This window comes from Narcine bancroftii, chromosome 14, assembly GCF_036971445.1.
Source record: "Narcine bancroftii isolate sNarBan1 chromosome 14, sNarBan1.hap1, whole genome shotgun sequence".
Taxonomy (NCBI): domain Eukaryota; kingdom Metazoa; phylum Chordata; class Chondrichthyes; order Torpediniformes; family Narcinidae; genus Narcine; species Narcine bancroftii.
Genome location: NC_091482.1, coordinates 50,692,742 through 50,712,279, shown reverse-complemented (window position 1 = coordinate 50,712,279; position 19,538 = coordinate 50,692,742). Strand labels below are relative to the sequence as shown.

Below are 19,538 nucleotides of genomic sequence, written 5' to 3'. Positions count from 1 at the left end.
GAATAGTCAACAGTGCATGTTAACCTCAGACCCCCTCTCATTGTTCACCCACCCGCCTGACTCAGCAGATTCCCCCAGCAAGAAACTCCATGTGGTGACCATCCATATTCTCTAGCTGCAGGGTGTTCCCGATGTGGGATGGTTGGACCTGACAGAGCCCCGTCCGCAAAAAAACATAGGAACATAGCTATGAAGTAGGAACAGGAGTAGGCCAAAAATGGCCCATCGAGCCTGCTCCGCCATTCAATACGATCATGGCTGATCTAATTTATGACCTAACTCCACCTACCTGCCTTCTCCCCATATCCCCTAATTCCTCTGTCATGTAACATAACATAACATAACATAACAATTACAGCACGGAAACAGGCCATTAGGCCCTTCTAGTCCGCACCGAACCAAACACCCCTTTCTAGTCCCACCTCCCTGCACAATGCCCATAACCCTCCATCTTCTTCTCATCCATATACCTGTCCAACCTTTTCTTAAATAATACAATTGACTCCGCCGCCACTATTTCTCCCGGAAGATCATTCCACACAGCTACCACTCTCTGAGTAAAGAAGTTCCCCCTCATGTTACCTCTAAACCTCTGCCCCTTAATTCTTAACTCATGTCCTCTTGTTTTAAACTTTCCTCCTCTTAACGGAAATAGTCTATCCACATCCATTCTGTCTATCCCTTTCATAATTTTAAATACTTCTATCAAATCCCCTCTCAACCTTCTACGCTCCAAAGAATAAAGACCCAATCTGTCCAATCTCTCCCCATACTCCAGATGCTTAAACCCAGGCAACATTCTGGTAAACCTTCTCTGCACTCTCTCCACTCTGTTTATATCCTTCCTATAATTAGGCGACCAGAACTACACACAGAACTCCAAATTAGGCCGCACCAACGTCTTATACAATCTCAACATCACCTCCCAACTCCTATATTCCATGCAATGATTGATAAAGGCCAGCATACTAAAAGCCTTCTTCACCACCCTATTCACGTGAGTTTCTACCTTCAGGGAATGATGTACCGTTACTCCTAAATCTTTCTGATCTTCTGTATTCCTCAATGCTCTCCCATTTACCACATATGTCCTATTCTGATTCTTCTTACCAAAATGAAGCACCTCACACTTATCAGCATTAAATTCCATCTGCCATTTTTCAGCCCACTTTTCTAAGCAGCCCAAATCCCTCTGCAATCCTTGAAAACCTTCTTCATTATCCACTATTCCACCTATCTTAGTATCGTCTGCATATTTACTAATCCAATTCACCACCCCATCATCTAGATCATTAATGTATATAACGAACAACAATGGGCCCAATACAGATCCTTGAGGCACACCACTGGTCACCGGCCTCCAACCTGACAGACAATTATCCACTACCACTCTCTGGCCTCTCCCTTTCAGCCAATGTTCAATCCATTTGACTATCTTAAAATTTATACCTAAAGACTGCACCTTCCTAACTAACCTTCCATGTGGTACCTTATCGAAGGCCTTACTGAAGTCCATATAGACAACATCCACTGCGCTACCCTCATCCACATTCCTAGTCACCTCTTCAAAAAATTCAATCAGATTGGTCAAACATGACCTTCCTCCCACAAATCCATGTTGAGTGCTCCTGATCAGACCCTGTCTATCCATATGTTTATAAGTACTATCTCTAAGAATTTTCTCCATTAATTTACCTACCACAGACATCAAACTTACAGGCCGATAGTTGCCAGGCTTCCTCCTTGAACCCTTTTTAAATAACGGAACCACATGCGCAATGCGCCAATCCTCCGGCACTATCCCCATATCTAATGACATTTGAAAAATTACCGCCAGAGCCTCTGCTATTTCCTCCTTCACTTCTCTCAATGTCCTGGGGAAGATCCCGTCTGGTCCCGGAGACTTATCCACCTTTATATTCTTCAAAAGCCTTAAAACTACACCTTTTGTAATCTCTATATTCCCCATATTTACCCAATTTGCTTTTTTTATCCCACATCTCCCAATATCCTTCTCCTTAGTGAATACCGAAGAAAAGAAACTGTTCAATATCTCCCCCATTTCTCTAGGTTCCACACACAGTTTTCCACTCTGATTTTCTAAGGGACCAATTTTGTCTCTAGCTTTCCTCTTACCATTAACATATTTGTAGAACTCTTTTGAATTAGTTTTCACCCTGCTTGCCATAGTTTTCTCGTACCTTCTTTTAGCTTTCCTAATTCCTCTCTTAAGATTCCTCTTACAATTTATCTAACTGAATTTTAAATATGTTTAATGAGGCAGCCTCAAACATTTCCCTGGTTAGAGAATTCCAAACATTCACTACTCTCTGGGAAAAACTATTTTTCCTCATCTCTGTCCTAAATCTACTCCCCCGATCTTGAGACTGTCTCCTCTTGTTTTAGTTTCCCTGGCCAGCTCAAAAAACCTTCCTGCATCTATCCTATCCAAACCCTTCATAATCCTATATGTTTCTATAAGATCTCCTCTCATTCTTCTGAACTCGAGCGAATACAATTCTAGATGATTTAATCTTTCATCATAAGTCAACCCCTTCATCCGAGGGATCAACCTAGTAAACCTCCTCTGGACCGTCTCCAAAGCCAGTATATTCTTCGTCAAATATGGAGACCAGAACTGGACACAGTACTCCAGGTGCGGTCTCACCAGTACCTTATACAGTTTCAACATTACCTCCCTACTCCAAAAATGCAAAGTACTTTGAAAGCAGAAAAAATGTGCCCCCACCTCAGATATCTGTCATAACTGTTTTGATATTTAGCGACTTCCAAAATTATTTTAAAACTTTTAAAAACGTTTGGAAAGATTTTTTTTTAAAATACCATATCAGCAATGTTTAAATAATTTTTTTACAAACCTGAAATCCCTATTGATCCTTTTTTTAAACAAGCAAATGTTTTTCTAAATGTAAATGGTGTAATACTTCCTGGGAGTGATGTTGTCTGGTTTCACCTGATGTGGAGTTGCTTGTCTTTGGAGTCCAGCAACAGTTTGTTGAGCCCATTTGAAACTGGGGCTTTTGGAGAATTTGACTGGCAATTATGGGCAAATTTTTAACTTTTTAGATTCGAGTTTAAATTCAGCGTGGTAGCAGGCCCACAAGCCCGTGCCGTCCTATTACATGCAATTGATTTACTACCCCGGGACGTTTTGAGGTTTCTTTGGAAAATCTATTTAAAGGTTGTTTACTCTTTAAAATTTATTTAATCTTGATGTATGTGCTTTAATATCCCTAAAGTATAAATGTTATTGTTGGGCACAGTTAGTGTAGGGTGGCATGGTTAGCACAATTCTATTACAGTGCGAGCAACACTGGTTCGAATCCCGCACCCCCATCTGTAAGCAGTTTGTTTCCAGATGCTTCGGGTTCCTCCCACACTCCAAAGATGGATGGGGTTAGTCGGTTAATTGGTCATGTGGGCTGGTACAGGCTCATGGGCTGGAAGGGTCTGCATCTCTAAATCCTGTTGCACCCCTTCTGACAAGTTCATCTCTTATGAAATATTTTATAGTGTTCTCGTACATGTGGAGGAGGGTTGCAGTCACGTGAAGTCCAATGCAAGCAACTTCTGACTGATGGAAGTTCTCGAAGCCTTCCTGACATGTTTTGCCCTGATCAGAAGCCAGTGGCACAACAACAGTGTGGTAATGTTGACTGTCCACCACACTTGACATTGGAAAAATGGTCCAAGGTAGAGCAGTAAACCAACTACCTGAAATGCATGTTTGATTATTATCTTCTCTGCTTGCATGTGTCTTGTTGTCATGTAGTTCACCTGATAGTGAATGAATATACAGAGCACAGAGTCATATAAAGTCAAAACGGGTCGTTTGATCTATTAGCGACTACATCTACCCAATTCTACTCGTCTCACCTCATGGCTTGGCTTCGCCATCAAAGATTTAGGAAGGGGACTGCCCACGTCTGCTGCAGGCTGCCTGGTGGCTGACAAGACCAATGAGGGACAGATATGCCCGGCCACAACGGCTGCGAGGGAAATTCTGTTCTGTGGTGCTGCTGTGTCACAGTTCTTCCTCCATCTCCTTTTGCCCTCAAGGCCAGCCCCGCGTGTGTTCTCGAAGGAGGAGACAGACTGGTGAGTCACCAGCCCATGCGATTGGAGGCCGGAGCAGATCTCTGGCCACGGTCAATGTGACAGGCACCAAAAAAGGATTTCTTCAGAGAGTCCTTGTACCCCATTTACGGAACCCCTCTTGTCATGATGGCCGGTGGAGAGTTTGCTATACAGCACAACCTTGGGCGGGCGATGATCCTCTATCCTGGAGATGTGTCCTGTCCAGCATAGTTGTGCCTTCAGCAGCAATTCTACTACATTAATTTATATTTAATTCTTCCGCAAACCCATTGAATTTTACCTAAACTTTAAGGACATTTTTCAATGGCCAATCAGTCTATCTGCGATATTATTTTCAACTTAAGAAATGCTGAAATTTATGTTTCTTAGTTATCATACACTACAAGGAATTGGTTTTAATCAAAAATTTCTGACTTCTTTTGTGTTTCATTGGGGACTCAATTGGATGGTGGGATATAATAATTATTGGAGGCTTTTGGAGGAGGTTTGTTTGGCAAATGGTGATAATAAGGTCAAGAGGACTGCTGGGACCATGATTTGGGCACTCAAGGGTAACCTCATAATTCTGTTATAGTACAAGGTTACCTAATACATAATGTAGACGTAACAACAGACCTAAAAGGCTGCAGGGAAAGTGTTGAACATAGAACATGGAATACTACAGCACCATACAGGCCCTTCGGCCCTCGACATTGTGCTGACCCATATATTCCTTTAAAAAATACTAAACTCTTCCTACCCCATATCCCTCTATTTTTCTTGATCCACATGCCTGTCTAGGAGTCTCTTAAATGCTCCAAATGTTTCAGCCTCCACCACCAACCTTGGCAAGGCATTTCAGGCACCCACAAAACTCTGGGTATAAAAAAACAAAAAATAAACACCCCTGATGTCTCCCCTATAAACTTACCTCCCTTCACGTTGTACACATGTCCTCTAGTCTATGCTAATCCTGCCCTGGGAAACAGAAGCCGGCTGTACGCCCTATCTATGACTCTCATAATCTTGCAGACCTCTATTAAGTCATCCTTCTACACTCCAAAGAGAAAAGTTCTAGCTCTGCTAACCTTGCCTCATCAGACTTATTCTCCAATCCAGGCCACCTCCTAGTAAACTCCACTCACCCTCTCCATAGCTTCTATATTTTTCCTATAACGTAGTGACCAGAACTGAACTCAATACTCCAAGTGTGATCTCACCAGAGATTTCTAGAGTTGAAACATGATCTCTCTACTCTTAAACTCAATCCCCCAATGAATGAACCTTCAGCTCCATCCACAACTCCTCCAACCTTTGTATCGTCTGTAAACTTATTGACCCATCCTTCCACCTCTTCATCCAGGACATTTATAAAAATCACAAAGAGCAGGGGTCCTAGAACAGATCCTTGTGGTGCTCCACTAATCACCGACCTCCAGGCAGAATACTTTCCTTCCATTAGGCATAGAATTATTATAGATAGCATCCCATAGGCCTTCTTAACTATCCTATCAACCTGTGCAGTGACCTTGATGAATTTGAACCCCAAGGTCCCTCTGCTCATTCACACTCTTAAGTAACTGACCATTAACCCTGCACTCAGCCTTCTGGTTTGTCCTTCCAAAATGCATCCCCTCACACTTATCCAGATTGAATTCCATCCGTCACTTCTCCCCCCAACTCCTCATCCTGTCTATATCCTCTTGTAACCTTCGACAACCTTCAGCTCCATCCACAACTTCTCCAACCTTTGTATCATCTGCAAACTTATTGACCCATCCTTCCACCTCTTCATCCAGGTCATTTATAAAAATCACAAAGAGCAGGGGTCCTAGAACAGATCCTTGTGGTGCTCCACTAATCACCGACCTCCAGGCAGAATACTTTCCTTCCATTAGGCATAGAATTATTATAGATAGGATGCTGAGGCACTCTTGATCCAATAGTTATCGTTGAGGAATACAAGAAAAAACCATGGATGATCAAAGAGGAGTTAGAAGATGGGATATGATATAAGTAGATGGGAGGGCTTTGGGAAGACATCCAAAGTGACCACGACGAATCTCAAGAAAGTGGGAAAGAGTTGGTGAACAAAGGAATTTCATGGATAACTCAAAGAATCATGACCCAGCTTTAGATCAAAAGGAGGCATGTTGTGTGGAACAGGTGTGGAATCGGGAGAGGAAATTGGATGAGATTTAATCATTCCTGGGCCATTCTCAGCCCAGGTGAAGGAGACTGGAAGCAAACCACACAGAAATCCATGAGCTTCAAAAATATGAAATAATTAAGTTACATCTGTCTGTTTTTGTTGAACACACCTGTTCTCATTTTCATTTAATTTGGTTTTAATTGTTTGTAATAGAAGTGTTCCTCTAAAGACTAGAATCAATATAAACTGCCTTTTTGATGTGCGTTTCCAGTGTTCCGTAAGCTGTGGAGAAGGAATCCAGCGCAGGGATTGGGTCTGCCGGAAACTCACGGCAGTTAGGCAGCAGGTCACAGTAGACCAGGCCTTATGCAGTGACCCCTCCAGTTCTCCACTCATTCAGACCTGCTCTATGCCTGCCTGTAACAGTAAGTGACTGACTTTAATAGTTGATACCAGAATTATTTTACCCAAATATGCATCTGGCGTTGATGGTAGAAGAAACATACAACAAATAAAAATAGCTGCAGAAATAACTGAGATATTTGTGCTCTCAGCCACATCAAGGTGCTATTAGTTTTAGCCAATGACAACACGGTGATGTTTTTCCAAAGACCAAACTTTAAAGCTTGACCTTGTCCTGTAGAAAAATAGACTTGTTTCAGAGTTTACCCCCTTTGTTCATTGTAAGGTTCACATACAGATGTTAAAACATTCAAATCTACAAAAATGTTCTTTTCATTAAGTAAAACAGATTTGTGTTGCTTGACAATTATTTTCCTGGAGGATTACCAGCCTATATGTGCCAAATGTCTGCAAGCTTCGATGCTTGAAACTGATCCAATAGATTTTGAGAGCTATTGCTTACATTAATAAAGCACATGAATAACTTCATATGTATAGACTCCAGACATAAATATTTGATACGCTCCAACTTTTTTTGTGTACCTTGTGCTTATCAAGATTTTCGACCCTGGGAGTTCTTCTTCTACCTATTGCAAAGTTTCACTTAATCAGGTGTAACACATGTTTGGTTTGAACGTCAGAACTTGGCAAGATCAGATTTAACACAGGTTCATCCCAAATTGGAATCTTCACTGCACTATTTCAGTATCAATATCAGTTTGTTGTCATACAATAAGTACAGTGCACAGAGGCACCCAAATTCATATTTGTAGCAACAAAGTAGATGCCGAAGATGCACTAACTGCAAGAGTTAAAAATTAAATTACCATAATATGCCAAGACAGAAAAAGACAAATGAATATCGAAGGACTGATAAATAATTCAGTCGTTCTCGCCAACTCTATATATTTCAGTGGTCGTCACGACTTCTTTATTGACATCCTGTCTATTTTGCAATGTGAGAACTCTGTTATTGTTCAAGAAATGAAAAATATAAATATGTACCAACACATTTTAGCATCCATGTCCAGGGTAGCAAAGGATTAATCCAGCAAGCATTTCCCCACCGTGGTTGTATAGACAGAGGATTCAACAAAACTGTTAATGGTGGGTGCACTAATGTTACATAATGATCTCAGAGGACAACCGTTTGGCCCCATATGCTGCACATTCTCGTTGAGAGAAGGATGGATGAATTTTCTGTCTCTTCCAGTTTTTCTAATTATTTCCCATTTCTCTTTCCATGATTAAAAGAAACGCTTGAAATCTGTGCCCAGTTTCTTATTGTCATCTTGAAAATAACACCGTTTGGTGGTTTTGGTTGTCAGATTTAGTCAACTGATAGCTCAGTGGTTAGAGCACTGATCTTGCAAGCCAGGGGTCGGGAGTTCATTCCTTTCTGGGGCCTCATTTCTGTGCGGGGCGCTGGACAAATTGGCGACTCTCTGTCTACCTTACGAGAGACAAAGTTAAAGAATTTCGTCTGTTACATTCTAAATGCTATATTATGTAATAATAATGGAACTTTTACCTTAAATCAACTATTTGATTGTGTTAACTGCTTCCAAGTAAATTGTACTAAATATTTAGGCAAAGAGTTTTAAAAATTTTTTTAAAATGAATTAATAATGCACTATTCTATTGAAGATACATGCTTAAATTTGGGTGGCAGGGTTAGCGCAACGCTGCTACATTGCCAGTGACCAACATTCAAATTTGGCACTATCTGTAAGGAGTTCATACATTTTCTCTGTGTTTGTATGGGTTTCCTCCAGGGGCTTCGGTTTCCTCCTACCCTTCAAAGCGTACCAAGGGTTGCAGGTTAATTGGGTGGTACAACCTTGTGGGCTAAAGGGCCTGTTTCCCTGGCTGTATGTATGTCTAAATTGTCTCATTCTGGACATTTTTTTTAACACGCATTTGTATATTTCCCAGAGGTTAAAAAGAACAAAAAAGCAGGTGTTTCTCAGAAGCAAGCAGTTCGTGACCCACAAATTCTGGGCGTTCACAGAGTCTACATTCAAACCAGGCAAGAGAAACGCCTGCACTTCAGTGTCGGTGGGCGAGCCTACCTCCTCCCAAAAACCTCAATTGTGATCAGATGCCCTGTGAGAAGGTTCCAGAAATCACTGATCCGATGGGAAAAAGATGGCCACCACCTGCAAAACACAAAACAGATTGGAATGACTAAATCAGGATCACTGAAAATTCACAGCCTCAAAGCGAAAGATATTGGTGTGTACAGTTGCATTGCGGGTCCTGCTCGAGACACCTTTGTCCTCAAGCTCATTGGGAACAATAACAGGCTAATTGAGCCCCCTGCTTTCACGAAAGCTAAGTCAAGACAAGGCATTGGGCCAGAGAAGACGAGTCATAATGAATCCAACAGATTAGAAGATAAGTGGACTCAACTAAACAAGATGTGGCATATTTGGAGCAGGAAGAATGAACTATATGCAGATGACGGCCAAACCAATGATCGTATTTTCCTGCGACTACTTGGAAATCATTTGTTTTCAAAAACAAAGGCTAATTTTGCAGAATCGTATGACTCCAAAGAGCTTTATAATAATCATCCTGAAAGCTCTATATCTCAGGGAGCCTATAGTATGGATGCCAAACTGTTTGAAGATATCCTACGGAATATCAGTCTAAGGATTGAATCTGGTGAAATACCTGAAGAGTTTGCTTCACAGCTGATGCATCAGTTAGCTGCTGAAGTATCACGACCACAACCAACTGTGGAAAAATGGAAAGTCTTCCCTGATGATAATGCATCGAACTCCAAAGTGTTGGCTAAAGCTCCAAATGCGTTTGAAGCTTCTGCCGGTAAGGATGTGCATCAGCAAAGAAAGAAGCAAAAGCTGCCCGTCATTTTGAGAAAAAAGCAGGTTCCTGCTCTGTCTCAGAAAAATGTTAGTGTTGCAATCGGAAACCTGGCTTACCTGACAGATAAGACATCTTGTATAACACTAATCTGTGAATCGTTTGGAGTGCCTAAGACAGTGGTTGCTTGGACAAAGGATGGCACACCAGTGAAATTTAATAAAAGGTATGTCCACTTAATGTCACTGCTTGTACATTAATCTTTATGACTTTTTTTTCCCTGCATTTCAAGATGGCCGTGTTAACTCAGGAATCATTATATTCATCATTTGCGTTCTCCACTTGTATGACAAAGCTGACAGTGGGCCAATCAAATAAATCATATGTTAGAACCATCTTTAAATTCCATGCCTTTCATGAACTAGCTGATCAATGGATCTTTTCTAATAACCGTGAATGTACCTTTATTTAATTGATGGAAACCTCATTCTGTAAAATCAGATACTTGTAAAAGCATTAGCCCAAAATGTAAACGTTGAGACCATTTTCTTCTGTAATTTTAACCATTTAGCATCACAATTGTTAGGTCTGCTTTGTTCATGAATGAGTGAGACAAACACCAGGCTGAGTCGAAATCAGGGTTCTTTGTTCTTTATTACCGGATTGTAACACTTGCGACCAACCATGTTAGTCGGAGAATGCATTCTGCCGTTATCAGCAAAATGGTGATTTTTTATACCCTTGGATATGTGCTTAGAACATCATCATATCATTACTTGTCCAATGACTAAAACTGTTGCTATCCTTTCCCTGCTAGCTTCCTGCCTCTCAATCCATCAATGTCTCTCTTATCTTGTAAGTACAAGGATGCATTCACATCTTGTTACAGCCCTGCACATTCCCATCTCATGATGTTTTACCTAACAGGAGTACAAGGACACCTCCCCTTCTTGTTACTGCCCTGTACAGGGTAACTCCCTACACATTCCCATCTCATGATGTTTTACCTTACACAAGTTACATCCACCTTCTGTGGACTTGAATAAATTTTGTGGCATTATTTATCGCAACAGTGGAGGATTCCACGTTGATGTATCAACGTCTGCTTTTAGATTTTGCAAAGCCTTGCTTTGTCAGTGGGAGGTACCATTTGGCTGCCGAGTGAGAGGGGAAAGCTTGGAAGGTTTGTCAGCACGATTGAAATGTATGCAGTTGATCTTAAATTACAGATTACTCAAGTTAAGAAGCAAATGGCATCCAAATTATTAATTCCAAAGCTGATCACTTTCAATATGTTGATATCCGGAGCTGCTGGTGAGGAAAGAGCTGGAGAGAATGAGAATGCAACCTGAAATTAGAATATGATGTGGACTCTCGCATTGTTGGTGACAAAAATGTTAGATCTTTTATTATTTAAGAAAAAGCTGGACAGGTATATGGATGAGAAGAAGGTGGAGGGTTATGGTCATTGTGCAGGGAGGTGGGACTAGAGAGGAGTGTTTGGTTCGGTGCGGACTGTTTCCGTGCTGTAATTGTTATGTTATGTTAGAATTAGCATGAATTCATTTTAATTTAATTTAGACGCACAGCATGGTAACAGGCCATTTCTGCCCACAAGTCCATGCTGCCCAATTAACCGACACCCCAGTACGTTTGTAATGGTGGGAGGATACCAAAGCCCCCAGGGAAAACCCTCGCAGACATGGGGAGAACATACAAACTCCTTGCAGATAGCTTGGGATTCGAACCCCGGTCCCGATTGCTCGTAAAGGTGTGGCGCTAACTGTTGCATCAAGTGACCTTCTTAAACCTGCTACAAACAAGTTCATCTTAAGGTTTGATACTTAGTGAACTGCCATTATAAGACTTTATGCAATATATTATCTGGCTTTGGAACAGATTCTGCTGCGATATTTTGGTAAGTATTTCCTTGCTGTGTTTATTAGATATATGAATCGTAGAGAGTCAGAATCAGGTTCATTTTCATTTTGGTTTGTTGTTTTGTGGCACCATTGTTGTGTATTACAGGTGCAAAAATTGCTATGAATTACATTTCCGTAAATACACTATTTAAAAATATAAATAAATTCGTCCGTTCAGAAATCTGATGGCGGAGGGGAAGAAGCTGTTTCTGTACCATTGGGTGTTCGTATTCAGGCTCTTGTACCACCTTCCTGATGTATCAGTGAGAAGCGGGCATGACCTGGGTACCGGGGGTCTGAAGATAGAGGCTGCTTTCTCGAGACAGTGTCCCTTGTAGATGAGCATGGTGGAGTGTGGACTAACGTGCACTGGTGCTGGCCAAGTTCACAACTCTCCATCGTTTTTTTCCTGTCCTGTGCATTGGCACCTCCATACCAGACAGTGATGCAACCCGTCAGAATGCTCTCCATGGTACAACTGTAGAAATTTGCAAATCTATGGTGACATACCAAATCTCCTCAAATTCCTTACAAAATATAGAACCTTCTTCATGTTTGCATTGACATGAAGGCTCTTCTGAGATTTATTAAAATTTTTAAATGTTATATTTAGACACACAGCACAGTAACAGGCCATTTTGGCCCATGAGTTGGTGCCGCCCAATTTGCACCCATAAACCTACATCCCTAGTATGTTTTGAACAGTGAGAGGAAACTGGAGCCCCTGGGGAAAACTGGTGCAGACAGGCGGAGAACATACAAACTCCTTATATGCAGCACGGGATTCAAACCCCATTCCCGATGACTGGCACTGTAAAGTGGTTGCGCTAATCTCTATACCAACCGTACTGCCCATCAGCACCTAGGAATTTGAAATTCTTTACTCTCTCCACTGCTGACCCCTCTATGAAAGACTGACTTGTGTTCTCTTGGCTCCGTCTTCCTGAAGTCCACAATCAGTTCCCTAGTTTTGCTAACATTATGTGCAAGGTTGTTGTAATGACACCATTCAACCAGCTGATTTATCTCACTCCTGAATGCATCCACATTGTCTTTGATCCTGCTGACATCCATGGTGGCATCAGCAAATTTGTAGATGACATTTAAATTGAACCTAGCCGCACCGTCATGGGTGTAGAAAGAGGAGAGCGTGCAAATTGCAGAGACTGCAGGCCATTCAGCTGATCATTCCCATACTATCCAAAAGTGGAGATGTTTAAGTGAGGCCCACTTCCCTATTCCTGAGTCCAAATCGTGTAAGTTATTCCTCTTTAGCACCAATTAAATGCGATGAGTGTTTCTGCCTCCCACTTTTCTTTGGCTACATTCCTTTTTCCCTACTTCCCTCACGTCTTTTCACTGACTCACTTCAGTCTATTAACTGTGCTTTTTGACATCTTCGTTAAATGAAATGGATTCCTTCGGTTAACCATATCTGACTTTGTTCACCTCAATTAATCCTTGCTTCAGACTCCCAAATTCCAAAGACACCTATACCAACCTGTCCTCATAACGAGCCCCCCCAGCGCTGGCAACATCTTTGTGAATTTCCTCAGCGCCCTCTTTAAGGTTCTCACGTCTTTACAGCATTGTGGTGGCCAGAACTTTACACCTTTATAACACTTCACCTGTGATCTCCCTGCACTCAGTTTCTGTGCTGTCACTGTTGAAGGCAAAGATCCCGTTAGCCTCCTCAAGTAGTTTTCTGCTTGATATTTTTCTGCCAGCTCCAAGATTCTTCCGATCCTTTGCATGTTCTTGTGGCCCATCATTTATTGTCCATTCCCTCATCTCCAAGACCACTGCTTCTAAATTAAACAGATTCTGTTTGACATTCTGTGGACACTATCCAATGAGGACTTTCTGCAGCCCATAATGTCACCACCAATCCCATTGCTTGCAAGATGATACCTGGTTGATCCTTGTTGTTATGCTCTTGACAATTTCGCCATACCTTGATGAAGGCCCCAGGGCCGAAACCTTTGTTAAATCCCTTTGCTTCCTGTAGACGCTACGTGACCTGCTGAGGTTTTCCAGCACTTTTGTGTATTGCACAGTCCAAAAAGCACTTTTTTTAAACCATGTTATACCCTGGATTATGAAAGGTGCTATGTAAATGCATGTCTCCCTTTCTTTATATTGTTTTACTGTTTGAGAGAAATTTTAATTTGTGTGTTGAATCGGCTGATATTCACACTGACATCGCACTGGATCAACCATTGAACTGCTGATGTGAACAAGTTGTTGTTTCATCTGTGCATCTTACTTTGATGCTTTCGTCTCAGTTTATGCTGTGCCATATTATTGATGCTGGGCTTAAATCAGGTTAAACACCCCTTAAAGAGAGGGGTCTGAGAATGCTACAGCACAGAAAACAGGCCTTTCTAGTCTGTGCCGACCATCATCTCCCTGCTCCCATCCCATAACCCTCCAAACCTCTTCCATCCACGTACCTATCCAATTTATTTTTGAAACACACGATCGAGCCCACATTCACCACATCAGATGGCAGCTCATTCCACACTCCCACCACTCTCTGAGTGAAGAACATCCCCTTAATGTTCCCCCTTATTCTTTCCCCCTTCAGTTTAAAACTATGAACTCTCATACTTGTCTCCTCCAATCTAAGTGGGAAAAGCCTATTTGCATCCATTCTGTCTTTACCTCTCAAAATCTTGTAAATCTCCATCAAATCTCCCCTCATTCTTCTTCGCTCCAAGGAATACAATCCTAACCTGTTTAACCTTTCCCTGCATCTCAACACATGAAGACCCAGCAACATCCCAGTCAATCTTCTCTGCACACTTTCAATCTTATTGATATCCTTCTTCTAGTTAGATGCCCAGAACTGCACACAATATTCCAAATTTGGCCTCACCAATGTCTGCAGCATAACATCCCATAACTTTTGTTCAAGAGTTACCAAATTTTAAATGTTGGGTGTGGATGTTATGAACTTGTGTTGGTTAATTTAACAAAGTTCCATTGGGATAGCTCAATTCTAGTTTTCATCATAATGAGGTTTGTTGAAAAAATATCAAGGATTTTGAGAATGCAAACTTTCAAATGTTCCCCGGCAAGTTGAACATTGTCTGGGCTAAAAATGCAGTATAGTTTTATTCACATAAAGCTGAAAGTTGTTAATTTGATCCCATTCAAAAAAACAGGAAATTGATTCATCGGTAAATTTATAAATATTTGCGGAACAATAGATGTTATTTGTTCCACTGCTAATCCATGACCATCAATAACACTGAATGCAGAATTAGACCATAAGACATAGGAGCAGAAATAGGCCATTAAGCCCATCAAGTCTACCCTGACATTCAATCATGAGCTGATCCATTTTCCCACTCAGCCCCACTCCCCAGCCTTCTACCCATAATCTTGGATGCCCTGGCTAATCAAGAACCTTTCAATCTCTGTCTTACATGCACTAAATGACTTGATTTCCCAGCCGCTTGTGACAAGATTATTAACAATAAATCGTCAGCAATGCAGATAATCCATAACTATGTCACATCAGGGCCACTTCTTATGTTTTTCACATGTCCATGATGACCACTTGCCAATTGCAAATACATAGCAAGGTCAAGAAATCAATAGACTCAGATGCTGAAGCAACCATGGACTCCCAGGTTATTTTTATGATACTCACTTGACATAACCTGAGCTTTCAGGAGCCAAATATTAACAAAATGATTCATTGTCCTTCTTGATTAAATAATATAAATAGTCTTGGTATGACCCGCGGTCATTTTTTCCATGCGGGTTACAGTTGGCCATTTGGAGTGTGCGTCGACTACCATCAGGAAATTCTCTCCTAGAAATAGTCCTGCAAAGTCTATGTGGACACGATGCCACAGTTGTGATGGCCATTTCCATGGGTTTGCTACTGCTTGAGGTGTTTTGGGTTGTGCTTCCTGGCACAGGTTGGATCTCGATGTGCTCGATGTCTTCCCCTATGGAAGGCCACCAGACGAGCATTTATTCCCACTATCCCTGGGTGGTTATTGTGAAGTTCGGCTAGAATGTCTTTCTGCCACTTCCTGGGGATGACAGTCTTGGTTCCCCATGGCAGGCATCCTTCTTCAATTGATAGTTGGCCACATCAGGCATAATAGGGGTTCATTTCTGCTGACATTTTCTGATCTTCTGGTCAACCATTGTTTGTGAAGCAGAACACTCTCGACAATATTACACCTTTCTGGATTTCATTACTAGGACCTTGATATCATTCTTTGGGGATTTCCCAAGCCTGTCACCTAAAACCAACCAGCGATTTACAGTAAAACCCCTGTTATCTAGAATTCAAGCAACTGGAATAAAAAAAATCATGGAAAATAATAGGAAAAAAAATAAGGAAGTTTTAAAAAATTGGCACCCCTCGTGGTCAGTTTGCCAATCCATGCAACACACAATCTCAAGCAAATGGCAAATTCATTTATCTGGCATATATCAATTCCCATAAGTGTTGAATACCTGGGGTTTTACTGCATAAAGATCTGGAGTGATATTTTCACACCTCTTGAGCTTGTGCCAGTTGCAGCCACATAGATCCTCTCTCTTCAGCCAGTGTATTGACCATCAGAAGGGAAAAAAAAGCAATTGCTACTGCCTATAATCCATTTCTGATGTGAACCCCAGGAGAGTGTGTATGGTTACCATTGTCTTTGACCAAAATTTTGTGCTATTGATCTCAAGCAATACAAGTTGCAGTCGGTAGTCAGAAGGACAGGTGGAGGTGAGGGAAATGGTGTCAGCATTAAAGACTTTTTTTTGTAGGCAAGTTTAATATTGTTGTTTGCATAATATTCAAACATCATTTGTGACTCTATGGCCAAATTTGGATTAAAGCAGCATAAAACCTAAGTCCTTTATTTCACATTGCGGAATGCATAACCTCCACACTGTTCATGCTAACTGGAAGGTCTCCTACTCGAAGTGATTTTTTGGTTGGATTAATTATGATATCCTGGGCTGAAAGCATCAGTTGGATGTTGCTTTGGTTTTCCAAGCATCTGCTGAAACTTCTGCTTAGAGATTGGATGTTATTTCTACTCAGTTTCTTCAGTTCACTCGCTGCCCTCTGATCAACCAGCATTATGTATGGCTGTATGATATATGATGTGTGCCAGCACTTTAAACTTTGCTGAATGTTGGAACCTTTGCATTTCAATACATTGGATATAAATCAATTTAAACTCCAGTTTCTTTTGTAGCCTGTTGTTTTCTTTTGTAAATTTTTACCAGTATCTGTACTTCTTTGCTGCTCTTTGTTCTTGGCATGTAGTTTCCTATTGCTTACATCATTTAACATTGGCCTGCAGGGGAACAAAACTACCAGATATATGAAATAGAAAGGCATGTTTAGCGTGGTGGTCAGCGCAATGGTATTACAGCGCCAGCGACCTGGGTTCCAATCCAGTGCTGTCCGTCAGAGTTTGTATGTTCTCCCCATATCTGCATGGGTTTCCTCCGGGTGCTCCGGTTTTCTCTCTCCCCTCAAAAGTGTATGGCCTTTGTTGGTCATTTGATATATTTGGGCAGAACAGGCTCATGGGCTGGAAGAGCCTGTCATCGTGCCACATCTCGAATTTGAAATTTAAATGGAAATAATGCAAACTTCCTTCCAGTCACGTCATCGAGTTTGCACTACGTTTATTACCGTTGTGTCAGGAACCAGGTAAAACTTGTGCTAAAATGATTGGCCATGAGCTGAAAATAACACCATCAACCTCTTCCCTACTCTGAGGAGAAGAGTTTATTGTAACTACAATAAAATTCTCACTTGCTACGGCCACACAAGTACATAAGATGCACCAGAGTTTTGATTAAATTACTAGCAAGATAGAAAAAGAGGTAATAAATATAAAAGGATAGATCAATAAATATTCACAGTTGTGGCTAGATCAAGAAAAAAATGTGGCACTTGAAAAGTGCGGACAGCTCTTTTGGAGTCCCGAGTAAGTTTTTGGTTAGGGTGAGGGCAATGCAGCAGGGTCCAAGAGCTGCTTTTTGTTGCCAAAAAAGTCATTTATTGAACCTGGTGGTGCTGGAATTCAGGCTTCTGTGTTACAGTGAGAAGAGATTGTGTCTGGGGTGATGGGGATCTTCTATGATATTGGCTGCCTTCTTGAGACAGCAACTCACATAGAAGTCTTAAGTGGGCAGGGTATTGGTACCCATGACAGATTTAGGTAGGCCCTCCACTTTCTGCAGTCTTCTTCACTTGAGTTCCCTCACTGCTCCTACTTCCCATTGCTTTGTCATTCCACTCTGCACCCAGTGAAGGTGCATGATTCAAATCCCCTTGTGCTGCAAAGAGCTCTATGCCCAAGAGAGAGATGCAGGCTTCATTTAATTTGGTCCAACGTGTGAAGGTTTGAACTTGAATTCCCATTTGTTCATTTGCAGTGAAGCACGAACAACACTTAGGGTCTCGATAGGGAAGATGATCTCCTTGCGTGCGGATATGAAAGCTGCAGGGCTTAGGTTTAAGGTGAAAGAAGCAAGGTTAAAAGAGGACCTTTTTTAGGGCGAGGTTGGTGGGCATATTGAATTGGCTGCAAGGGGAAGTAGTAGAGACAAGTGCAGTCAGAACATTTCAAGTTATTTGGACAGATTGCATGTGGGAAGAGTTTTGAGAATGTGGTCCAAATGCACGGAAATGGGATTACTTTATTCCTCGTGGATGAGTCTGACCATTGGACCTGTTCCTGTGTTTAGTTTGAATAAACTAACTTCATCTCACAGCTTTACATGGGGAAGCCGTTCAACTCAATTTACTGGGATTACGCTACTCCCTCTGATCCGAAACACATTTATTGGTGATCTTTCTCCTGTATTTATCTCATCTGAATTTTGTTTTGTTTTTTGGCTCGATTACTCTGTGCTGTTACTCCATATTCTATTGTTTCTTCAGTGGATTTATTTATGACAACCTTTGCCGATGAATCCTTGAAAGGCAAAGTTAGTGCTGTAGTTAGCGCAATGCTATTACAGCGCCAGCAACCCAGGAATGAATCCAATGCTACCTTTGTGGAGTTTGTACCTTCTCCCTGTGACATGTGTGGGTGTTTCCCCCCCCCCAGGTGCTCCGGTTTCCTCCCACCCTCCAAGATGTACGGTGTTGGTAGGTAAAGTTGGCGCCAATGGGAGACACAGGATTCGTGGGCTGGAAGGGCCTTCCCTCATGCTGTCCCATTAAACTAAAAACTCTACGTAATGAATTTCATAGGTAGGGTGCCGTTCCCCATGAGTACACTTCAACACGACCGAGTGGGGATTGACTTTAGTGACTTCTGATACTTCACCCCTGAACCTTTTTCAGAGAGAAAAAAAGTTAATTGAATTTTATAACTTGAATTCAAGTTCATTTCTCATTCAATTGTAGCAGTGCAATCCGATGAAACAGCATTCTCCAGTCCACAGTACAAATCAACATAGCACACAAACACATCAATAATACATACACATAGTAACATACTGTATGTCCATGTATTAAAATGAATATTTTAATTAAACAGTAGAGTCGCAGAGACTTGTTGTAACAGTCTCACCATAGCTTCTCACTCCACATTTATCCTTGTAATTCTTTCACATCTTCTCCAATGCCCCTCCATCCTTTGTATAACACAGCTGGACAACATTGTTGTAAGCTTGGTACAACTTTAATCACTTGTAAAATACACCAATCCGATCTTCTAACAACAAACAGCTTAGCTTGAAACCTCCTGAAAACCTTATTGGTGGAGTGAAGAGCATTGATACTGTGCTTAAAGAAGACAATCATCTGCCAAGTCATTCTTAAAAGTTTTGGCACAAAGTCTAGAATCTCCTAGCCACTGTTACCTGTTAGCGTTTGCTGTGCCTCCCACCTTTGTGCAGAGTCTTTGTTCAATACTGTTGATTCACTCACTCTGCCATTTCTAAGGTATTCCTCCTTTCTCAACTTTTTTCAGACAATAGGAAGCAGTGTTTCAAGTGTGTCGCATGGTTAAGGCAAAAAGAATTCTTGAGTGACTGCAATGAACTAGCTCAGAATGAGAGGGAATGTGAGAAACAGAGAAATAACTTGCTCTGAAAGCTTAGACTTAAATTTCAGATTTATTGTCAGAGTACATATATGATATCAC

The 19,538-nt window shown here is 41.4% G+C and overlaps 1 protein-coding gene across 1 annotated transcript in view; it reads left to right on the top strand.

Annotated features, from left to right (window-relative positions):
- Window positions 1-19,538, top strand: part of LOC138749786 (ADAMTS-like protein 3) — a 428,872-nt gene that overhangs the window by 337,349 nt on the left and 71,985 nt on the right. Inside the window, exons 17-19 of the mRNA XM_069911655.1 lie at window positions 3,535-3,714; window positions 6,522-6,675; window positions 8,588-9,704. Coding sequence (XP_069767756.1) covers window positions 3,535-3,714; window positions 6,522-6,675; window positions 8,588-9,704 — 1,451 coding nt within the window. The remainder of the gene's footprint in view (window positions 1-3,534; window positions 3,715-6,521; window positions 6,676-8,587; window positions 9,705-19,538) is intronic.